The following is a 23,737-nucleotide window of genomic DNA, read 5'->3' on the forward strand; positions in this document are numbered from 1 at the left end:
TGAAGCAGATGAGCTGCCTCTGCATTCACCTTCGTCTCGACGCGTGCTCGAAAGCGCGGAGGACAGCGGCGGAACTGAAGCGAGTAGCCCTGTATTATAGTGCTCAGTACCCAATTCGACACGCCCGGAATAGCTTTCCATGCATCCGCACTCATAGCTAGGGGTCGAATGGCCTCCGGGTCTCGCCCGCTGCTCTGCGCGGGGCAAGAGACCCGAAAGGACGGCAGCGCGCTCTGGGGAGCGGGGGTTCGCTGATACTGACGACCGGCTGAGCGGTGCTCACTGACACGGTCTCTAGCACGGGGGTGTTTACAAGCGAGTGTGAGCGCTTTTCGTCCAGCTAACGAAGGAGGTCCGCCTGGAAGATCTGAAGGACCGCCATAGTGTGCAGGGCTGAAGCGGCTTGACCAGCGGCGGAGAAGGCGCGGCTGACAAAGGCTGAAGTGGTCCTGCAGGCCTTAGACGGGAGGGCAGACTTTGAACGCCATCTCGCGGATGGGGGGCAAAGGTGCGCTGCGACCGCCTGTTCGACCGGAGGGATGTTGATGTATCCCTTCTCCGCGGCTCCGTCCACGTGCGAGAGGGTCGCTGAGGCTGGAGAGCGAAGTCTGGCCGAAACTGGAGCGTCCCACGACTTAGAAAGCTCTGCGTGAAGCTCCGGCAGAAAGGGCGCTGATCTAGACGCTGGTGACTGGCGGCGGCTGGGCAAAAAGAACCCGTCGAGCCTGTTTGGCGCGGGCGCCGCAGGTGGGGACCAATCGAGGCCCAGGTTTTCGACGGCCATAGTGAGGAGGCGGAGAAGCTCGGCGTCCACACTGGCATGGGTTCTCCCAGACTCGTGAGTAGAGGAAGCGGCGGAGCGGTGAGAACCGGACCACCCTTCGCTGTCTGACGCCAGTAGAGAGCAGCTGTCCAGTAGCTAGCTTACACAAATATGAGAGAACCTCTCGTAAGAGAACCTGTAGATTGTTCTCAGGAGTGTCTGGCTGTCATTCACTGTACAGTAGCTCTGAATATTCCACACTTCAGTCAGAAACAGTCCTTGGCCGTTTCTCAATATGTGTTCTTGTCTGTACTTGTGTTCTTGTGGACTTGTGAAACGTCATCAGTCGTGCCCAAGTACTGTCCCAATTCAAAGTTCACATCTAGCCAAGTCCAGTTCAAATCCCTGGATGTGTTCTTGATCCGCCCCTTACCGAGGATGCATCGAGAGGTGACTTGTGCAGACTTGAGACAGCCAGGTATCCCAGAATGCATCTCGCACCAACCAGCAAGCGTCAATAGCAGAGGAGAAACCCTGCGTAATTTGAAAAATACTGCTGTTATTGTCAGTGGCGGATTCAGCAAATCGGGGGCCCAAGGCGAAGGTAGGCTATGGGCCCCTACCCATCCAATCTTTAAAAGAGAACGAAAAAAATATGTACTGACTGAATGGTGGATAGACAGGTAAAGCTATACGGGGAAGTAAAGGTTAGACGTCCCCTTTAAACCCTGCATACACTTCTTTACTCCTATACAGAAACATGTTACAATGTTTACATGGTACAATTTCTGGTAAGCTATGTTTTTTTGTTGTTGTTGTTTTTTTTTTGCTTGGCAAATTTCACCATTTTGATTCAATTCTTGTGATTTGATTCAATATTGACTAATTTGGATAAATATTAGGTAACGTTTCACAAGACAGGCGTTTCTTTTTCTCCAGAAAAAAAAAAAGCCCTATCAGCTGGTATAATTTAAGGTTAAAATAAGTAATATAGTACACATATTTAGCCACATATTTTTTTCTAGCCAATTAAATGGCTTTCCTGAGGTAAATGTTATGTGACGATTGTTCTCCAGCTGTTTTACCTCTTTCCGCGGTTGAAAAACACTTATTGATCGATATTATGAATGAGGAATATACATTTCAGTAAGTTATACGGTATCTTTCAACATTGTTAATTCGTGTTTATTTACTATTAGGCAGTTTTTAGAATTAGATCAGTTCACGTGCCGCTATAGGAATCTGTCACGTCACATTAAAACGGCAAAACGGTATTTATTGTTTGAATTTCGTAATAGAATTGACAGAATCTGAGAGCTGAGATTTTTTTAAATATCATGATTCATAAACTGCTCAGTTTTGTCTGTCGATCTCCGTGTCCTCTTTGCTTCACGATTTTTCTGTGCGTTGGACGTTGTTGCTCCTGATCTGTATCCCCAACAGTAGCCATAAAAAAGTTTGTCATCTTTGGCAGCGTTCCCAAAAACTTATCAGCGTCTTTTCACTTTTTTTCTTTTATTTGAGCCGCTTGGGTAACTTCGAAACTTAAAATTTTCGCGTTTAGTCTTGCTCTGGGGATCAATTGCTCTATTTCCCAGTCCTCCTGTTACTGCGTGTTGTTTATCTTTCGCGCCGCGCACTTTTTCGGACTTTTTGCTTTCCTCCCGCTTCCTCCTTTTTTCAGCACCGCTTGGGTAGCTAGCTTTGCTTCATTTTTACTCTGTCTACTACTCTGTACACTCTGTCTGTCAATCACTTCCTTTTCTCCGTCAATTTTTTGGCACAGCCTTGTCACTTTCGCAGATGCGCAGTAAAAGTGAGATAATGGAATAGTCCAATGTAGTGAGGCGGGGGGGCCCCCTCCTGTCTGCGACACTAATGATTGATGCCATTTTTCGCTAATGGAGTTTTAGAAATATATAATAAAAAAAAACAAAAAAAAAAAAAACTTGAGCATAAGTTAATAGGGCATTTTGGGGGCCCCTAGGTAGCTTGGGGCCCAAGGCAATTGCCGACCTTTGCCTAATGGTAAAGTCCGCCCCTGGTTATTGTGTCACGAAATCTAGTTTTAAGAGTTTTTCAGGCGAGTATGTAGTTGATTAAAGCTCAAATATGTGGTTTATTTATAAAGCCACCTATTTGAAAATTTTATCTGACGGTTTCGGAGTTGTGAGATCCAGCGATCACTGGACGCGCGGCGCTCATGTACCCCGCCAAGAACAGCTTTCCTCGGCTAGTCCTTCTGACGTTTACCGCTGGCTCTGATGTCTCTAGTCTATAGTCTCTATAACTTGTATAGTCTAGTTTTGAGATATCATTCGTCTTGTGTATATCTAACAGGTGATCTTTAGTCTCTTTAATCTATCATTTGTTACCTTGCATATCTTTTGGCTGAGGGCAAAGTGAAAATTCATAACTTTATATATTTAGGCAATTTAACTTTAATGTTGTAGAGAGATGGCTTATGCTTTACTGAATCGTTTTCTTTATGTATCATTGTATAGCTTCTTATAACCTTTAGGCTACTTATACTTTTATAATGGCTATTATTGATCATTAAAACTGACATTTAACAAAAAGGGTTTTGTCATTTTATTTTATATATTTAAAATATGTATGTACATTATGTAGGCTATAAAATTACACAACCCTGTCTCTTTTTGTTAAATGTGATTTTTAATAATAATATAATGTTTCATATTTTTTTTAATGAAAAATTAAAAAAAAGGCAGGGTTGTGTTTTATAGTTCGTGTGAAGATAATCATTGTAGCTTCTCGTTGCCTGAACCACTTTTGTGTGGCCATTAATGTTTAAGATTTTTTAAATGAAAAGTGGTGTTTTATAACATATTTTGTTTTATTGTAGCCTAAATATGCATAAAGAGATAACCGGAGTAGCCACAGCGAGCTGAGTGACGCTATCAAGAACGCTGCTGTTCCATTTGCAGAATTACCGAACTTGAGTCCTTCCGTCCTCGGGAGTTCGTTCTCCTGAGTCGAACTTGGCAAGTTCGAACTACCAAGGATGAAAGTCCGAAGTTTGCGTACTTGGTATTGAGAAACGGCCCTTGTGTTTTTAATGATAAAGAACTATAAAATATAGAAATTCTGCTTCATTTAGTGCGAGCCTGTTGATCAGCATCTCTCATTCATCCCTCATTCATCTCTCATTAATCCCTCGTTCATCTCTCATTCATCCCTCATTCATCTCTTTCATCTCTCTTTCATCCCTCGTTCATCTCTCATTCATCTCTCTTTCATCCCTCATTCGTCCCTCGTTCATCTCTCATTCATCCCTCATTCATCTCTTTCATCTCTCTTTCATCTCTCATTCATCTCTTTCATCTCTCTTTCATCCCTCATTCATCTCTTTCATCTCTCTTTCATCCCTCATTCATCCCTCCTTCATCTCTTTCATCCCTAATTCATCTCTTTCATCTCTCTTTCATCCCTCATTCATCTCTTTCATCTCTTTTTCATCCCTCATTCATCCCTCATTCATCTCTTTCATCTCTCTTTCATCCCTCGTTCATCTCTCATTCATCTCTCATTCATCTCTCTTTCATCCCTCATTCATCCCTCATTCATCTCTTTCATCTCTCTTTCATCCCTCGTTCATCTCTCATTCATCTCTCATTCATCTCTCTTTCATCCCTCGTTCATCTCTCATTCATCTCTTTCATCTCTCATTCATCTCTTTCGTCTCTCTTTCATCCCTCATTCATCTCTTTCATCTCTCTTTCATCCCTCATTCAAAATCAGATGAGCCCAGAACGCAATGTGGCTTAATGCAGATTAGAATGTCCCCTAATTATTATGTCGAAATAACGAGAAATTATGTCGATACTACTACTGTATCCACCATGGTCTCCACACAGCAAAATCCCCAGTGTTAAATTAACACTCCTCAGTGTACATATGTGTCCACACTAGGGCTGGGAGATATATTGCACAATATTGTTATGCGCATCTCATCAGTAAAGCCGGTTCCTTGATTACCGTATTTTACGGACTATAAGTCGCTCCGGAGTATAAGTCGCATCAGTCAAAAAATGCGTCATGAAGAGGAAAAAAACATATATAAGTCGCACTGGAGTATAAGTCGCATTTATTTAGAAATTTATTTCACAAAATCCAAGACCAAGAACAGACATTTAATCTGGAAAGGCAAGTTATTTAACTACACAGTAGCACACAGAACAACAGGCTGAGTAGGTGTCCGGTATGTTAACGCAACACATTAACAGTTATTCAGCTAAGTTACACAATAGCATAAAGAACATATACCTGGGAGGCGGAATAGGCTAAATTAACATAAGCCAGGGAGTCCAACAAGCAAGTTACCAGTAAACAAGTTCACCAAGCTCCCGCGATCTTATTCCACATCACTGAATCCATTGAATTTTCTTCATATGGTGTCGCTTCTGAATAACTCTGCCAACTAGAGCGCCCTCTCGCGGCTGTAGACGGTAATGTTTTCTCTTGGTTCATCTCAGTCTGAATTAATTTTGATATATAAGTCGCACCTGAATATAAGTCGCAGGACCAGCCAAACTATGAAAAAAAGTGCGACTTATAGTCCGGAAAATACGGTAGTAGTAAATCGCCATCACCTGCTTTCAGATGGAGCGGTGTTACATTAACACTCCTGGGGCTGGAAGTGTATATGAGTCCACATGTGTAAAGTGTTAAAATATGAGTGTTAAATGAACACTCAAGAGTGTTAAAGTTAATGAGATAATTAAGTGATTAATTTAGTGATGATTGAGCATTATTGAAGACACCTGATGATAACAAGCAGAATCACTGAAGGAGAAAAGCACAAATTGTAAGCCATCGTTATGGCGTTCATTGTTTGCTTTAGTTGGGCTCTTGACCCTTATGTTTACTTTAAATTTGACTGTTGCTTGTCTGCTGTTATTGATTTATAACAGTTAAATGAACAAAGTAAAGTGTGATCTGATGGTGTTGGTAATGTTTTGACATAATCATACTGTGATCTGAAAAATGAAACTTATTGAGATACTTTGGTTTAACTTGTTAGCAGCAGCTTTGTGATTCTACAGCATATGATTATCAGTATTTTTCTTATAATCCAAAATATTTAATAAACATTGTTCTGATCAAAACACTTTCAAATGGATTTATTTAGAAACACAGACATCAACAACCAGCCTGTGAATCTCAACAATGGTGACAATAATAAAGCATGTTGCAGTGGCTGCCACCAATCACAACTCATTAATGGCTCCATCATGCATTGCGGTATGAATAATTTATGATCTGAATTGTCTGTGTAATTTACTTTTCCCTAATTTAATATTCTACTGGTCACCATTGTTGAGATGCATAGACTGAATCTTGACGTCTGTGTGTGCCTAAAAGTACTTTTTTGTTTTTAAAACAACTTTTAAGAAATCCTTTGTATTATATCTAAAATGCTGGATATTTATGCCGAATCACAGTTATGCTGTAAACAACAACATAAATCAAAAGCCATTGATGCGTCCTGATTGGTGGCTCCCATCATGCACTGCAACATTAAGCATTTGTTTGATTGTCACCATTGTTGAGATTCATATGTAGATTATTGATGTCTGTGTGTGATTTTAAATCCTTCAGATTCCTAAAACATTCCTGGAAGTAGCTACTGTAGTGAAGCATTTGAATAATCAGTTTATAATGATGGGTGACATCATTGAATGGTCACTAGTCACTTCATCATCGAAACATAACCAGGACTGTGTTTCACAAAAGCATTTTAAGCCTAACTTGATCTCAGACCAACTGCAACAAATGGTTTGTATGATCAAATTAGGCTTGCAATGTTTTCAGGAAACACAGCCAAAATCATAGTTTCTCTTGCCACAACACGTGCTTTATAAACACAGAGTTGTAGCGAAATACTAGAGAAATACTAATGATAAAAAATAAAGGGTAAATTATGCAGCTGAATTGTCCTGTAATTTTCATTGTTTTTTTCTGTTTGCTTTTATTTTGCTATTGTTTTGTTCTGACTTTAGTATCTTGTTTTGTGATGTTCAGAGTTGCATAGAGTTGACATTTATAATGTCATTATCATCAAAACATATTGTGAGCAGGTCAAGTTTTCTCTTGCAGTAACAAATGTGCTTTATAAAAACAATGTTGGAACAGTCAGAGAAAAACTAATATTGAAAAATAAATAGGGTCAAGAGCCCATCTAAAGCAAACACTGACCACCATAATGGTGACATGAAACGAAACATTCCATAAAACATTACCATCTAAAAACTTCTGTTGAATCTAAATAAGACTGTGTGTAGATGTATGACATAAATAAAGTCAAACTGGTAAAATAAAAAGTGCAATAATGGTTCAAAGTCAGTAGTTCTTGTGTTTCTCCCTTTCTGTTCTTGTTTCTCTTTCCTTCAGTGAGTCTGCTTGTTATCATCAGGTGTCACCACTAATGGCCAATCATCACTTAATTAATCACTTAATTATCTCATTAACTTCAACACTGCTTCAGTGTTAACTTAATTATCTCATTAACTTCAACACTGCTTCAGTGTTAATTTTAACACTCTGTAGTGTGGACACATATGTACACTGAGGAGTGTTAATTTAACACTGGGGATTTTGCTGTGCATGTTCACATGTTCCGGCTCAAATTAAACCCTGTGTGACACCCTTTTAAAATGTGAAAATCCTATTAATTTTGCTTTATTGATTTATTGAATGTTCTTTAATATTTTATTTAATTTCAGTTTATTATTTAGCTTGGATTATTTTAATACATAAAATTAATAATTCCTTGGGAGCATACGAATTGAATTACCACAAATGATCCGTGCTGAATTCGTCTGGTCTGACTCAGTTCATCATTGATTGGGAGAGAACAGTTCAAACTTACTGGCTGTGGAAATCAGTGGGCGTGTCTCATTATACTATAAGCAAAACGCTGTAAAATAGCGCACGCTCTGTGCAACCAAAACTGCGTTTTTTACGGCATCATATGGCGAGATGAACGGCGTAAAAAGCAGCGCTTTCCATGCACACTAAAACGCCGTCAAATACGGCGTCATTGACGTATTTTGCGCGTCTTTTAGGGCTTTTTTAACTACAACGGCGTATTTTACGGCGTCCAATACGGTTTAAAATGCCGTATTTGACGCCGTTTGGCTTTAAACACGATTAATCTATGGCGTATTTCTGAGCCTCTTGGTTTGCCATACACTTGCATTACGTTTGCCATTTGATGTTGGGCAATGTTGTGTTCGCGCCGGCGTCTCTTACATTATGGGCACGCTTGCCACGCGCAACGCGCCTACATTTTGAGATAACGAAATTTTGGTCGGCAGGAAAAATGGTCCAATGAACCGTTCGTTTGAAAATGCGTACCAAAAACCGAATCGAAAGCTTCGTACCGAACGGTTCAATACGAATGTATCGTTACACCCCTAATATATATATATATATATATATATATATATAATATATTTAATTTGTAATACACATGTATAATACAGTATATATAATGTGTTTTCATGAACATATTTATTTTTTTAGACTATGACTTCATATTGGTGTTTTCATAAATTTATCTCTCTGCAGACCCCTGCTACAACTACACTGTGCTGGACAATCCATGGAGATCCATCAGTAATACACACGCTTCAGTCAGAAACTGTGACACGTCTGTCTCCTGGAGCGGCTGGTATCGTCTCTTCATTAACAGCATGAGCGCTCATATCCCAGACACGTGTGTTGAGAGGTACAGCTGTGGCACTAATGCTCCACTGTGGATGCGTGGTGGACACCCAACAGTAACAGATGGAGTCGTCACTCGAGATGTCTGCGGTCACTGGAACAATTACTGCTGCTATTTCGGGTCTTTTCCCATTAAAGTCAAAGCCTGTCCAGGCAATTATTATGTCTATGAGCTGGTTAGTCCAACTACCTGCAATCTTGCATATTGTGCAGGTAATTATATTCACATGAGCTCTTTTTACACACTCATGATATTTGTGTCTCCATGTCTGTCTATATTTAAATATGAAGAATGTGTCTGTGTTCTGATTGTTTCGGGAATATCTGCATTGTTTTCTATGGCAATGACGTTGCGTTATTAGGCATACGCAAAATAAAACAACAGCACACAGCAAAAACTCCAGTGTTAAATTAACACTCCTGGGAGTGTATATGAGTCCACACTCAAGAGTGTAAAGTGTTAAAATATGAGTGTTAAATTAACACTCAAGAGTGTAAAGTTAATGAGATAATTAAGTGATTAATTTAGTGATGACTGAACATTATTGAAGACACCTGATGTTAACAAGCAGAATCACTGAAGGAGAAAATCACAAATTGTAAGTTACCATTATGGTGATGGCTGTTTGCTTTAGTTGGGCTCTTGAACCTTTTATGTTTACTTTATATTTTGCTTGTCTGCTGTTATTGATTTATAACAGTCAGATGAACAAAGAAAAAATGTGATCTGATGGTGTTGGTTATGTTTTGACATAATCATGTTGTGATCTGAAAAACTAACTAAACTTATTGAGATAGTTTGGTTTAACTAGTTAATTATAAAAGCTCTGTGATTCTACAGCTTATGATTTTCAGTAATTTTCATATAATCAAAAATCTTTAATAAACATTGTTCTGATTAAAAAACTTTGAAATGAATTTATTTAGAAACACAGACATCAATAATTAGTCTGTGAATCTCAACAATGGTGACAATAATAAAGCATGTTGCAGTGGCTGCCACCAATCACAACTCATTAATGGCTCCCATCATGCATTGCGGTATGAATAAATTATAATCTGAATTGTCTACGTAATTTACTTTTTCCTAATTTAATATTCTACTCGTCACCATTGTTGAGATGCATAGACTGAATCTTGACGTCTGTGTGTGCCTAAAAGAAAGATTTTTTATTTATTTTTTCAAAACAACTTTTAAGAAATCCTTTATATTATTTCTAAAATTCTGGATATTTATGCAGATTCACAGTTATGCTGTAACCAAATCGATGTCAGAAAGAAGGTTCTTAATGAGTTCAGTGATCAAGTTCAAATGATGAATGTCATAATATAACCAACACCATCAGATCACGTTTTTTCTTTGTTCATCTGACTGTTATAAATCAATAACAGCAGACAAGCAAAGTTTAAAGTAAACATATAAGGGTCAAGAGCCCAACTAAAGCAAACATTGATCGCCATAACGGTGGCTTACAATTTGAGATTTTCTCCTTCGGTGATTCTGCTAGTTAACATCAGGTGTCTTCAATAATGCTCAATCATCACTTAATTAATCACTTAATTATCTCATTAACTTTAACACTCTTGAGTGTTAATTTAACACTCATATTTTAACACTTTACACTCTTGAGTGTGGACTCATATACACTCCCAGGAGTGTTAATTTAACACTGGAGTTTTTGCTGTGCACCATGGAGGGGTTTGCAATACAGATGTTGTCTTATTTAAAGTTTACAAAATGGAAATGTGTATCCGACACGCTGGACTGCGTCTTCTGTGGCAGTGGCAGAACTGGAGATTTAGATTTTTTGCTTTTCACATCAGCTATATCACAGCAAAAACTCCAGTGTTAAATTAACACTCCTGGGAGTGTATATGAGTCCACACTCAAGAGTGTAAAGTGTTAAAATATGAGTATTAAATTAACACTCAAGAGTGTTAAAGGTAATGAGATAATTAAGTGATTAATTGAGTGATGATTGAGCATTATTGAAGACACCTGATGTTAACAAGCAGAATCACTGAAGAAGAAAATCACAAATTGTAAGTTACCATTAAGGTGATGGGTGTTTGCTTTAGTTGGGCTCTTGACCATTATGTGTTTACTTTAATATTTACTGTTGTTTGTCTGCTGTTATTGATTATAACAGTTAAATGAACAAAGTAAAATGTTATCTTATAGTGATGGTTATGTTTTGACATAATCATGCTGTGATCTGAAAAAGGAAACTTATTGAGATAGTTTGGTTTAACTTGTTAGCAGCAGTTTAGTGATTCTTCAGCCTATGATTATCAGTACTTTACTTATAATTCAAAATATTTAATAAACATTGTTCTGATAAAAAGACATTCAGATAAATTCATTTAAAACACAGACATCAATAATCAGCCTGTGAATCTCAACAATGGTGACAATAATAAAGCATGTTGCAGTGGCTGCCACCAATCACAACTCATTAATGGCTCCCATCATGCATTGCGGTATGAATAAATTATGATCTGTATTGTCTATGTAATTTACTTTTCCTAATTGAATATTCTGCTCGTCACCATTGTTGAGATGCATTGACTTAATCTTGATGTCTGTGTGTGCCTAAAAGAAAGTTTTTTTTGTTTTTTTTTCAAAACAACTTTTAAGAAATCCTTTGCATTATATCTGAAATCATGGGCATTTATGCAGAATCACAGTTATGCTGTAATCAACAACATAAATTTAAGTCAGAAAGAAGGGTCTTAATGAGTTCAGTGATCAAGTTCAAATGATAATTGTCATAATATAACCAACACCATCAGATCACTTTTTTTCTTTGTTCATCTGTCAGTTATAACTCAGATACAACAGCCAAACAAAATCTAAAGTAAACATATAAGGGTCAAGAGCCCAACTAAAGCAAACACCGATCACCATAATGGTAACTTACAATTTGTGATTTTCTCCTTCAGTGATTCTGCTTGTTAACATCAGGTGTCTTCAATAATGGTCAATCATCACTCAATTAATCACTTAATTATCTCATTAACTTTAACACTCTTGAGTGTTAATTTAACACTCATATTTTAACACTTTACACTCTTGGTGTGGACTCCCACACAGTGTTAATTTAACACTCCCAGGAGTGTTAATTTAACACTGGAGTTTTTGCTGTGTAATTCTGATCAGATTTCAATCGGATATGCACAAAAATCGGATTTAGACTGACAGTCTGAACGTAGCCTTAGAAACGCTTTGAACATCATAAAAAAACAGAGGAGTAAAGCCCCGTCCCGCACGTTCAGGGGATGGGTGACATGTTTGTAACAGTGGAAAACGGGTGGTTTCTAACTGTGTTTTTGAGACTGTCTTTGGTTCACTGCAGTTTGAATATACTCAACAATGGTGTTGATATGAATTTGTAAACATGAATTTTGACATAAATTTTGTCTTAAATCATGTTAAAAACACCACACAGTCATAGAAACACCGTTATCTTGATTTTCACCATAGAGAGTTAAATTAACCACCAGCAGTGTTAAAAACACTCTGAAGCAGTGTTAGACTTAATTACATAATTAAGTGATTAAGTGATGAGTGTTTGATTTTTTAAGACCCTTTATGATCACTAAAGAAATTAAAGTTAAGATCTTAACAGTTCAAAGGTGGTGCTAAGAATAAACAATCTCTAATGAAAAAAGTATACACAGCAAAATGTTAAATTGACAGTCCTCAGTGTACATACACAGCAAAATCCCCAGTGTTAAATTAACACTCCTCAATGTTTATATGTGTCCACACTACAGGGTGTTAAAATTACCACTGAAGCAGTGTTGAAGTTAATGAGATAATTAAGTGATTAATTAAGTGATGATTGGCCATTAGTGGTGACACCTGATGAGAACAAGCAGACTCACTGAAGGAAAGAGAAACAAGAACAGAAAAAAAGAGGAACACAACTACAACTGACTTCGAGTCATTACACATTGTTGCACTTATTATTACCAGTTTGACTTTATTTCTGTCATACATCGACAAAAGTTCTTGAGATTCAACAGAAGTTTAGACGGTAATGTTTTATGGAATTTTTCTTTTTAAGTTACCATTATGGTGATCAGTGTTTGCTTTAGTTGGGCTCTTGACCCTATTTATTTTTTAATATTAGTTTTTCTCTGACTGTTCCAACATTGTTTTTATAAAGCACATTTGTTACTGCAAGAGAAAACTTGACCTGCTCACAATATGTTTTGATGATAATGACATTATAAATGTCAACTCTATGCAACTCTGAACATCACAAAACAAGATACTAAAGTCAGAACAAAACAATAGCAAAATAAAAGCAAACAGAAAAAAACAATGAAAATTACAGGACAATTCAGCTGCATAATTTATTAATGCTGCAATGCATGATGTGAGTCATTGATGCGTTCTGATTGGTGGCTCCCATCATGCACTGCAACATTAAGCGTTTGTTTGATTGTCACCATTGTTGAGATTCATATGTAGATTCATGATGTCTGTGTGTGCTTTTAAAACTTTCAGATCAATAAAACATTGCTGGAAGTAACTACTGTAGTGAAAAATTAATAAAGCATTTGTATAATCAGTTTATAATGATGGGTGCCATCATTGAATCAGGTCACTAGTAATTTCATCACCAAATCATAACCAGTGCTGCATTTCCAAAAGCATCTTATGCCTAACTAGATCGCAGACCAACTGCATCAAATGGTCTATACGATCAAATTAGGTTACTTTCAAATTGCGATGCTTTCAGGAAACACAGCCAAAATCATAGCTTCTCTTGCCACAACACATATGCTTTATAAACACAGAGTTGGAGCAGCCAGAGAAATACTAATGTTAAAAAGGAAAGGGTCAAGAGCCCAACTAAAGCAAACACTGACCACCATAATGGTGACATGAAACAAAACATTCCATAAAACATTACCATCTAAACATCTGTTAAATCTAAATAAGACTGTGTGTAGATGTATGACAGAAATAAAGCCAAACTGGTAAAATAATAAGTGCAATAATGGCTCGAAGTCAGTAGTTCTTGTGTTTCTCTTTTTTCTGTTCTTGTTTCTCTTTCCTTCAGTGAGTCTGCTTGTTATCATCAGGTGTCACCACTAATGGCCAATCATCACTTAATTAATCACTTAATTATCTCATTAACTTCAACACTGTTTCAGTGTTAATTTTAACACTCTGTAGTGTGGACACATATGTACACTGAGGAGTGTTAATTTAACACTGGGGATTTTGCTGTGTATGTGTCCACACTACAGAGAGTTAAAATTAACACTGAAGCAGTGTTGAAGTTAATGAGATAATTAAGTGATTAATTAAGTGATGATTGAGCATTATTGAAGATACCTGATGTTAATTAGCAGAATCATTGAAGGAAAGAGAAACAACAAGAACAGAAAAAAGAGAAACACAAGAACTACTGACTTCAAACCATTACACATTATTGCACTTATTATTTTACCAGTTTGATTTTATTTCTGTCATACATCTACACACGGCCTTATTTAGATGTAACAGAAGTTTAGATGGTAATGTTTTATGGAATGTTTCGTTTCATGTCACCACTATGGTTATCAGTGTTTACTTTAGTTGGGCTCTTGACCCTTTCCTTTTTAACGTTAGTTTTTCTCTGGCTGCTCCAACTCTGTGTTTATAAAGCACATTTGTTGCTGCAAGAGAAACTATGACCTGGGCTGTGTGTCTCTAAAGTATCGAAAGCCTAATTTGATCATACAGACCATTTGTTGTAGTTGATCTATGATCAAGTTAAGCTTAAGATGCTTTTGGAATATGCAGCCCTGGTTATGTTTTGATGATGAAATTACTAGTTACCTGATTCACTGATCTCACTTAGCATTATTAATTGATTAAACAAATGCTTTATTCTAATTTCATTAACGTTTTAATATTCTGAAGGTTTTAAAATCACACACAGACATGAATAATCTACATATGAATCTCAACAATGGTGACAATCAAACAAATGCTTCATGTTGCAGTGCATGATGGGAGCCACCAATCAGAACGCATCAATGGCTCACATCATGCATTGCAGCATGAATAACTTATGCAGCTGAATTGTCCTGTAATTTTCATTGTTTTTTTCTGTTTGCTTTTATTTTGCTATTGTTTTGTTCTGACTTTAGTAGCTTGTTTTGTGATGTTCAGAGTTGATCTGTTTGTCACTAGTTTGTTTATTGTCACCATTGTTGAGATACATATGCTGATTCTTGATGTCTGTGTGTTTAAAAACAATAACTTCTGTGCGCAAAGTATTTTCAAAATTGTTCATATTGTTGTTAGTGATGGGAAGTCCGGTTCTTTTCCGCGAACCGGTTCTTTCGGCCAGTTCGTTTCAATGAACCGGTTCAAAAAACCGGTTCACCAGTTCTTTTATGTCATCACTTAATGACGTCAATTCTATCATCCCGGCATATAAATATACATTCAAATAAAGGCATTTCTAATCATAACTTCAGTTAAATAATAGTACTCATCGTCATAATCATCTTGGATAGGTTTCTTACATTTACGTTTTGAAAATTAACCCGGTAGTAGGCCTAAGGCGATGCGCAAACGCGGATGTTTTACATGTCTTAAAGTGAATAAACTGGTCTTCATCATTTTTATTTTATTTGTAATTAAATAAACTTACATTTCGCCGAATTCGGCCCCTCATTCAAGTCCTTGGTTCACCCGTGCTCATGTATCAGCACAGCACATAGACAGTATAAACAAAGCATCAGTTGAACTTGGCCAAAAGAAAGTTCGGTTCAGAGACGGTGCGATCACGCATGCGCAGTCTCTCCAGCTCGTCGGTTCTGTATCGAACGCATCCGAAAGATACAGTTCTCGGTTCTGTACTGGTGATCCGAGAACTGCTGCAACAACCAGTTCTTGACTCAAGAACCGTAGCATATGCCTGTGTGTGAGCTGAAAACTACTGAAACCTTAAGGCTTAGGCTAATTCAGTCGACAAAACTAAAAACTCGATGCATGTCTCCAGTATGTTTAATACGTTATGTTTTGATTAACACATTATAAACATTTAATTTGCACCCTTTAAAACCTTGGCAAGAGTTTACATCAAAAATGTATATTACCTTACTTAGAAATTAAATTATCTGTTCCTGAAAATAATGTTTTAGTATAATAATAAATGTTTAGTTTTATAATCCATTCATTGTTTCCAATCTTTAAAATAATACAGTGAAAAGGCAGTAGCCTATGTGATAAACATGTTTCTAACATGTTTTATTTTGTTACACTTATTGATGTTCAATAAAATACTTAAGAAACATGCATTTCGTCCCTCTGAAAAAATCGCACACATGCTCAGCTCATCAGCTCATCGGTTCTCCGTATCGAACGTGTCCGAAAGAAACAGTTCTCGGTTCTGTACTGGTGATCCGAGAACCGCTGTACCTGTACGTTCGGTAGTGCGCGCATGCTCAGTATCAACTGCTCGTGCTCATCACTTCTCTCAGCACAACATGTCTCAGTTCAGTGAACTGTTGGATTTACTGGAGTAACATATATGCCTACTCCGGGATTTTGGTTTATTTTGAGTCGAAGGGACTGTCAGGACTCAGGCATGTCCGAAAGTGAGTAATTTAACTTGTGGATCAGCGCTGACGCAAGACGCGAACTGTTTCGAACGATTCAGTCCGATTTAGTGTACTGGTTCGACCAGTTCACTAAAAAGAACCGGTTCAAAAGAACGATTCGTTCACGAACTGGCCATCACTAATTGTTGTTGGATCTCAAACTGTAGAACCTCAGGACTACAAAATGGGACATCAAGCATATAATAAAAGATTTTGACTTCTGAATGACATCAGTGGATCAGGGCACTATAATAACTAACTGATAATGTCATCATCAAAACATTGTGAGCAGGTTTTCTCCTGCAGTAACACATGTGCTTTATAAACACAACGTTGGAACTGTTTAAACTTCTGTTGAATCTCAAGTAGATGTATGACAGAAATAAAGTGAAACTGGTAATACAGTGGGGAGAACAAGTATTTGATACACTGCCAATTTTACAGGTTTTCCTACTTACAAAGCATGTACTCTGTGAGTGACGGAATCTAAAACAAAAATCCAGAAAATCACATTGTATGATTTTTAAACAATTAATTTGCATTTTATTGTATGACATAAGTATTTGATCACCTACCATCCAGTAAGAATTTCGGCTCTCATAGACCTGTTAGTTTTTCTTTAAGAAGCCCTTCTGTTCTCCACTCATTACCTGTATTAACTGCACCTGTTTGAACTCGTTACCTGTACAAAAGACACCTGTCCACACACTCAATCAAACAGAATCCAACCTCTCCACAATGGACAAGACCAGAGAGCTGTGTAAGGACATTAGGGATAAAATTGTAGACCTGCACAAGGCTGGGATGGGCTACAGGACAATAGGCAAGCAGCTTGGTGAGAAGGCAACAACTGTTGGCACAATTATTAGAAAATGGAAGACGTTCAAGATGACGGTCAATCTCCCTTGGTCTGGGGCACCATGCAAGATCTCACCTCATGGGGCATCAATGATCATGAGGAAGGTGATTGATCAGCCCAGAACTACACGGCAGGACCTGGTCAATGACCTGAAGAGAGCTGGGGCCACAGTCTCAGTCTCATTTAATCATGGATTAAAATCCTGCAGCGCACGCAAGGTCCCCCTGCTCAAGCCAGCGCATGTCCAGGCCCGTCTGAAGTTTGCCAATGACCATCTGGATGATCCAGAGGAGGAATGGGAGAAGGTTATGTGGTCTGATGAGACAAAAATAGAGCTTTTTGGTCTAAACTCCACTCGCCGTGTTTGGAGGAAGAAGAAGGATGAGTACAACCCCAAGAACACCATCCCAACCGTGAAGCATGGAGGTGGGAACATCATTCTTTGGGGATGCTTTTCTGCAAAGGGGACAGGACGACTGCACCGTATTGAGAGGAGGATAGATGGGGCCATGTTTCACGAGAACTTGGCCAACAACCTCCTTCCCTCAGTAAGAGCATTGAAGATGGGTCGTGGCTGGGTCTTCCAGCATGACAACGACCCGAAACACACAGCCAGGGCAACTAAGGAGTTGCTCCGTAAGAAGCATCTCAAGGTCCTGGAGTGGCCTAGCCAGTCTCCAGACCTGAACCCAATAGAAAATCTTTGGAGGGAGCTGAAAGTCCGTATTGCCCAGCGACAGCCCCGAAACCTGAAGGATCTGGAGAAGGTCTGTATGGAGGAGTGGGCCAAAATCCCTGCTGCAGTGTGTGCAAACCTGGTCAAGAACTACAGGAAACGTATAATATCTGTAATCGCAAACAAAGGTTTCTGTACCAAATATTAAGTTCTGCTTTTCTGATGTATCAAATACTTATGTCATGCAATAAAATGCAAATTAATTACTTAAAAATTATAAAATGTGATTTTCTGGATTTTTGTTTTAGATTGCGTCACTCACAGTTGAAGAGTACCTATGATAAAAATTACAGACTTCTACATGCTTTGTAAGTGGGAAAACCTGCAAAATCAGCAGTGTATTAAATACTTGTTCTCCCCACTGTATTAAGTGCAATAATGTGTAATGGCACGAAGTCAGTAGTTCTTGTTTCACTTTTTTCTGTCATTGTTTTTTTCTCTTTCATTCAATGATTCTGCTTATTAACATTAGGTGTCTCCACTAATGCTCAATCATCACTTAATTAAGCACTTAATTATCTCATTAACCTCAACACTGCTGGATTGAACCTCAACCTTCCTCTGCTGGATTGTGCTTTGACTGAATGTTTGTTGTGTGTGTGTGTGTGTGTGTGTGTGTGTGTGTGTGTGTGTGTGTGTGTGTGTGTGTGTGTGTGTGTGTGTGTGTGTCATGGCCGCACTGGAGTGCACGCCTGCATGATTCTCTAACAGCAGCACCCGTTGTAACTGCCAGCGTTAATGCAGGGAAGTGTATTTTGACATGGCTGACTTTTGGCTACTACTTTTGACAATGTGCCTTATAACAACAGTAATGAGCGCATTTAAAGACGCTCTCCAGCTTAAATAGAAGGACCTGTACAAGTGTGTGAGCCATGAATTGATGACCTGTCACCGTGTCAAAGACTCTTCCCAGAGTATTTGGATTTTGTTTTCTTTATAATGTCTTTCAGATCCAAATAAAAGTATTCAAATGTGTGTGTGTGTGTGTGTGTGTGTGTGTGTGTGTGTGTGTGTGTGTGTGTGTGTGTGTGTGTGTTTGTCTCTATACAAGATTGTGTGAAATGTGAATTTGCAGATCATTCCATAAATGTTTTTATAACATGAAATGAATGTCTGCACACAAGCTACATTAAGTGAGTTTTTTTTATTTATTTTTTTTGACTGACAGGAGATAGATTTAGATTGTATGTCCGTATATGAAAGAAAAAAAAAATTATAATAATAATAATTCCACAGGCAACGTTTCTTCATTCCCACATTTATGGTCACATCCATCATTTTATTTTTTTAAATTTCTTTAATTCTGTTTTTATGTGCTGGAAACATGAGTTCTGCTCCTAATGATGAAACATCATAACAGTTTAAAGTGAGACACTGACTTCCACTCGATCTGGACTAAGATCAAAATTAATAAAATATAACATAAATGGATAGGACTTTATGAGATTATTTTCTAAAGTTTTGTCTGACGCAGATGTATTTTATTATTGTCTTCATGCTGATTTCTGTCATTGCAGATATAAATATAACGCTGGAGGAAGGATGCACCGTAAGTTGAGTTTCTGAAATTGAAGTTTTATATTTTTAACAATATAAGTGCATGGTCTAAAAGGGTCGTCTCTATTCTCTTAATGAGTAATGGGTGTGTTTTGGGCGTAACGTGCAACAAACCAATCAGAGTCTCATCTCCCATTCCCTTTAAAAGTCAGTTGCGCTCACGTCATGGCGGATTCGCTATTTACATGCTGGAATTTGGAAGCGGAAAGACTGAACGCTTCTCCAGAGAGGAAACGGATCTGCTCATGCGCGAGGTTAAAGCGCAAGAACACCATCTACGGGACAAGCCGTATTTCACGTTATCTTTATGTACGCAATATTAATCTTTTACATTGTAATCCTTTTATTTTTAATATTTGGCATGTTTGTGTACTGCTGCGCGTCCCTGTGTGTGTAATAAGCAGAGTATACGCGCGTTGTGGACTTGCCTATAGGCTCATATTACTAACGAGCTCTTTAAATAACAAAAAATAAATAAATACTGCGCCATTGACTTTAGACCAGGTTTCAGTTGGTCAATGGTGCGTCTATTTCAGTTCCTCAAAATAGAAACGCACCATCAATGCGCCTGAACACACCTCGTTTTCAGACCAGAAGCCCTTCGGTGCACAAATGGGCGCAAATGCATTTGCTATTTAAACAACGTGGCGCAGGACGTGAAAATGAAAACTGTGTCGGGCTGAAACTAGCAAAACACACTTGAGTAGCGCTTGGCACTGCATTGCACCGGGTGTATGATAGGGCTGGGCGATATATCGCACGATATTGTTATGCGCATCTCATCAGTAAAGCCGGTTCCTTGATTAGTAGTAAATCGCCATCACCTGCTTTCAGATGGAGCGGCATTTACTACAAAGAGCCGTAGTTAACTGACAAGCTGAGCCATATCGCATCAATATCGTGGACGATTTAATACGATATGGCTCAGCTTGTCAGTGAACTACGGCTCTTTGTACACAGCAAAAACTCCTGATGTTAACAAGCAGAATCACTGGAAGAGAAAATCACAAATTGTAAGCCATCGTTATGGAGAATAGTGTTTGCTTTAGTTGGACTCTTGACCCTTATATGTTAATTTTAGACTTTGTTTGTCTGCTGTATCTGAGTTATAACCGCCAGTTGAACAAAGAGAAAAGTGATCTGATGGTGTTGGTTATATTATGACAATCATCATTTGAACTTGATCACTGAACTCATTAAAATCATTATTTCTGACGTAGATTTATGTTGTTAGTTACAGCATAACTGTGATTCTGCATAAATATCCAGAATTTTAGATATAATAAAAAAGGATTTCTTAAAAGTTGTTTTAAAAAAAAAAGTACTTTTAGGCACACACAGACGTCAAGATTCAGTCTATGCATCTCAACAATGGTGACGAGCAGAATATTCAATTAGGGAAAAGTAAATTACATAGACAATTCAGATCATAATTTATTCATACCGCAATGCATGATGGGAGCCATTAATGAGTTGTGATTGGTGGCAGCCACTGCAACATGCTTTATTATTGTCACCATTGTTGAGATTCACAGGCTGATTATTGATGTCTGTGTTTCTAAATAAATCCATTTGAAAGTCTTTTGATCAGAACAATGTTTATTAAATATTTTGGATTATAAGAAAAATGCTGATAATCATATGCTGTAGAAACACAAAGATGCTGCTAGCAACCAAACTATCTCAATAAGTTTCATTTTTCAGATCACAGCATGATTATGTCAAAACATAACCAACACCATCAGATCACACTTTACTTTGTTCATTTAACTGTTATAAATCAATAACAGCAGACAAACAACAGTAAAATTTAAAGTAAACATATAAGGGTCAAGAGCCCAACTAAAGCAAACAATTAAATCTGTGATTTTCTCCTTCAGTGATTCTGCTTGTTAACATCAGGTGTCTTCAATAATGCTCAATCATCACTAAATTAATCACTTAATTATCTCATTAACTTTAACACTCTTGAGTGTTAATTTAACACTCATATTTTAAAACTTTACACGTGTGGACTCATATACACTTCCAGCCCCAGGAGTGTCAATTTAACACCGCTCCATCTGAAAGCAGGTGATGGCGATTTACTACTAATCAAGGAACCGGCTTTACTGACGAGATGCGCATAACAATATCGTGCGATATATCGCCCAGCCCTAGTGTATGATAGAGCCTTAGAGTTGAACTAACAATGCCAATGTTTCCATGTATTGTAGCCTATGCAATTTTTGGAATATTGCATACGATTATGTGATTAGATAACTGGACTGATCAATCTCATCACACACCATCTAAAATTTAGTTTTGGTCATTCTGAAATGCCTGCGATGCTCACAAAAAAAATATTACTTTTTTTTGCTCAATTCGTAACTGGAAATGGTTTATTAGTTCAAAGTGTAGTGCAATAAAATGTGCATTGTAGATATCTGTTATGTGAAATATGAATGTGCTGTTCTATTTATTGTTGCCAGATTTGTGTTGTGTGTCTGTACTAACATCACTGAACCTTCACAGTGACCTTCAGTGCAGTAACAATACATGTTTGACTGTGTTAATATTGAAAATCATGATCAAAATCAACAGCCTATTGCTTTCACAATTGTGATTTCAGAGTCAGAACTGTTTCCAAAATATTCTTGAGAAGATCGAGAACATCACATCACAAGTGCTCTCTGTGACTGTAAGTCTTCAAGAGAAAAATAATCAAATAATCAAACATTTGTCAGTTATATACTGTAGATAATGTCTTATTTGCTCTGTTGACACTCTGACACTGTTTATCTCATCAATAAATTAGACTGTGACCAACATTTTGACTGTGGCCTTCAACGCTTCAGGGAATATTTTAGAGTCATCATCATCTTCATCTTCATCTTCATCATCAGTCAGCTCAGCTGAACTAGCCTCCTATGGAAACCTTATCTTAAAAACCAGTGAGAAACTCATCTCTACATTGGTGAAGCCGACAGACACGAGTGACAATGTCAGTTTTACTCTTGCTGTTGTAGGTGAGTGTAGAAACTGTTATTATTGATGATGAAACTGAGCTTATATATGATATCAGGGAGTTTATATAGTCTAGAGAGCAGCGGTAGATCACGGGTGTCAGATGGTGAGGATGATAAATGCAGCTACAGTAACTATATAATTGTGAAGAATTACAAACGTTTTAGACAGTGTTCTCTGCTCTTTTGGTTCAGAGTCATTCATCATTTGGTAGAAGCTCGTCACATTAGACAGATGATTTTAAGGACATTTTGGATATTTGGATTTGGAAGCTAAACCAGTTGGGAACTGAAGCTCTTGTACAGTACTTGTCTATACAGTGTACTGTAAGATCTTACATTCGGCCTCAAGATGACCTTGCAGTTAATTGTGATTAATTTAATCTGCTAACTAAATAAATGTTAATATAAGTAAACCTGAAGGGTTCATCAGAGATGAAATCCCAACAATAGTGAATATTCATTTTATTTGTTTGTCTTTTGTGCAAATTCAATGGAATTAGACTTTCATAAAAAAAGATAATAATTGTAAATAAATTAAAGGTAGGGTATGGGATTTGCAAAATGGCCGGCAGATTTTGAAAATACACAACTCAAATGGTCCTACCTTCTTTCCTCCAACGCTGGCCCTGACTCCACCCATTCGAAGAACATGGATGCGCAATCATGAACGAGCGAAAACTCAGATACGCGAGAGACGTTGACTATAAAAGATTACAAGCCAATCGCCAGGACCACAACATTGCAGTTGTTTGTGTTAGGGGGTCATGCGCGGGAGGGGGGGGTATGGTACGAATGTTTGATTGACGAACTTACTGTCCAATGATTCTAGTCTTGGAAATGATTGGCTGGAGATTTTCGAGTCCTGCCCGTTCCACAGATGATTAAATTGCTTAATTTTCTTTTCAGTGCTTCTAACTCAGTTGCTGTAAGTGGGTTAGGAATAGGGTTTCAAGTGATTTTGAAAAAAGGACAAAAAAGAGAATCACATACCCCACCTTTAATATAGCACATAACTGCTTGTTTGTTTTTCACCAGAGGTTGAAACCTTCATGGTTGGACCCAATGTCACCTTAGATAAAATCCCTCGACTTGACACAACAAATTCTTCTGTGGACATCGATCTCATTAGGATCGCCAAGAACAACAATGAAACAAGTATGTGAGATGTTTCTGTAGGTTTGAAACATTTTAGAAAGAGTTATCATCCCATTCCCACATAACAACATTTTGATGTCCCAGATCCACTGCATAATTTATTACTGACTGTTATAATATTGCTTGTAGCGACAATGACTGACATGCGGTCATATGCTGTTCAAATTAGTAAATCCTTGTCTCCAAACAGATCCTTCGTTGTCTCCTTAGACAACAGTCTGTTCATGGTGCCTCTAAGTCTACCATGAACAGTCAAAATTGCATCTTTGTGGCTCCCCAGAGGGACATTTGAGTCC

At 37.9% G+C, this 23,737-nt stretch overlaps 1 protein-coding gene across 1 annotated transcript in view; it reads left to right on the forward strand.

The window, feature by feature from the left end:
* Window positions 1–934: 934 nt before the first annotated feature.
* LOC308687925 (adhesion G protein-coupled receptor E3-like) overlaps window positions 935–23,737 on the forward strand; it is a gene marked incomplete at both ends in the record, with an annotated part of 206,293 nt that continues 183,490 nt past the window's right edge. The window contains 6 exons of the mRNA XM_081360745.1: window positions 935–998; window positions 1,110–1,241; window positions 8,357–8,688; window positions 21,890–21,958; window positions 22,076–22,286; window positions 23,322–23,441. Of these exons, the coding sequence (XP_081216871.1) occupies window positions 935–998; window positions 1,110–1,241; window positions 8,357–8,688; window positions 21,890–21,958; window positions 22,076–22,286; window positions 23,322–23,441 (928 nt within the window). The remainder of the gene's footprint in view (window positions 999–1,109; window positions 1,242–8,356; window positions 8,689–21,889; window positions 21,959–22,075; window positions 22,287–23,321; window positions 23,442–23,737) is intronic.

This window comes from Scardinius erythrophthalmus (genome assembly GCF_964197995.2).
Source record: "Scardinius erythrophthalmus genome assembly, chromosome: 3".
NCBI lineage: Eukaryota > Metazoa > Chordata > Actinopteri > Cypriniformes > Leuciscidae > Scardinius > Scardinius erythrophthalmus.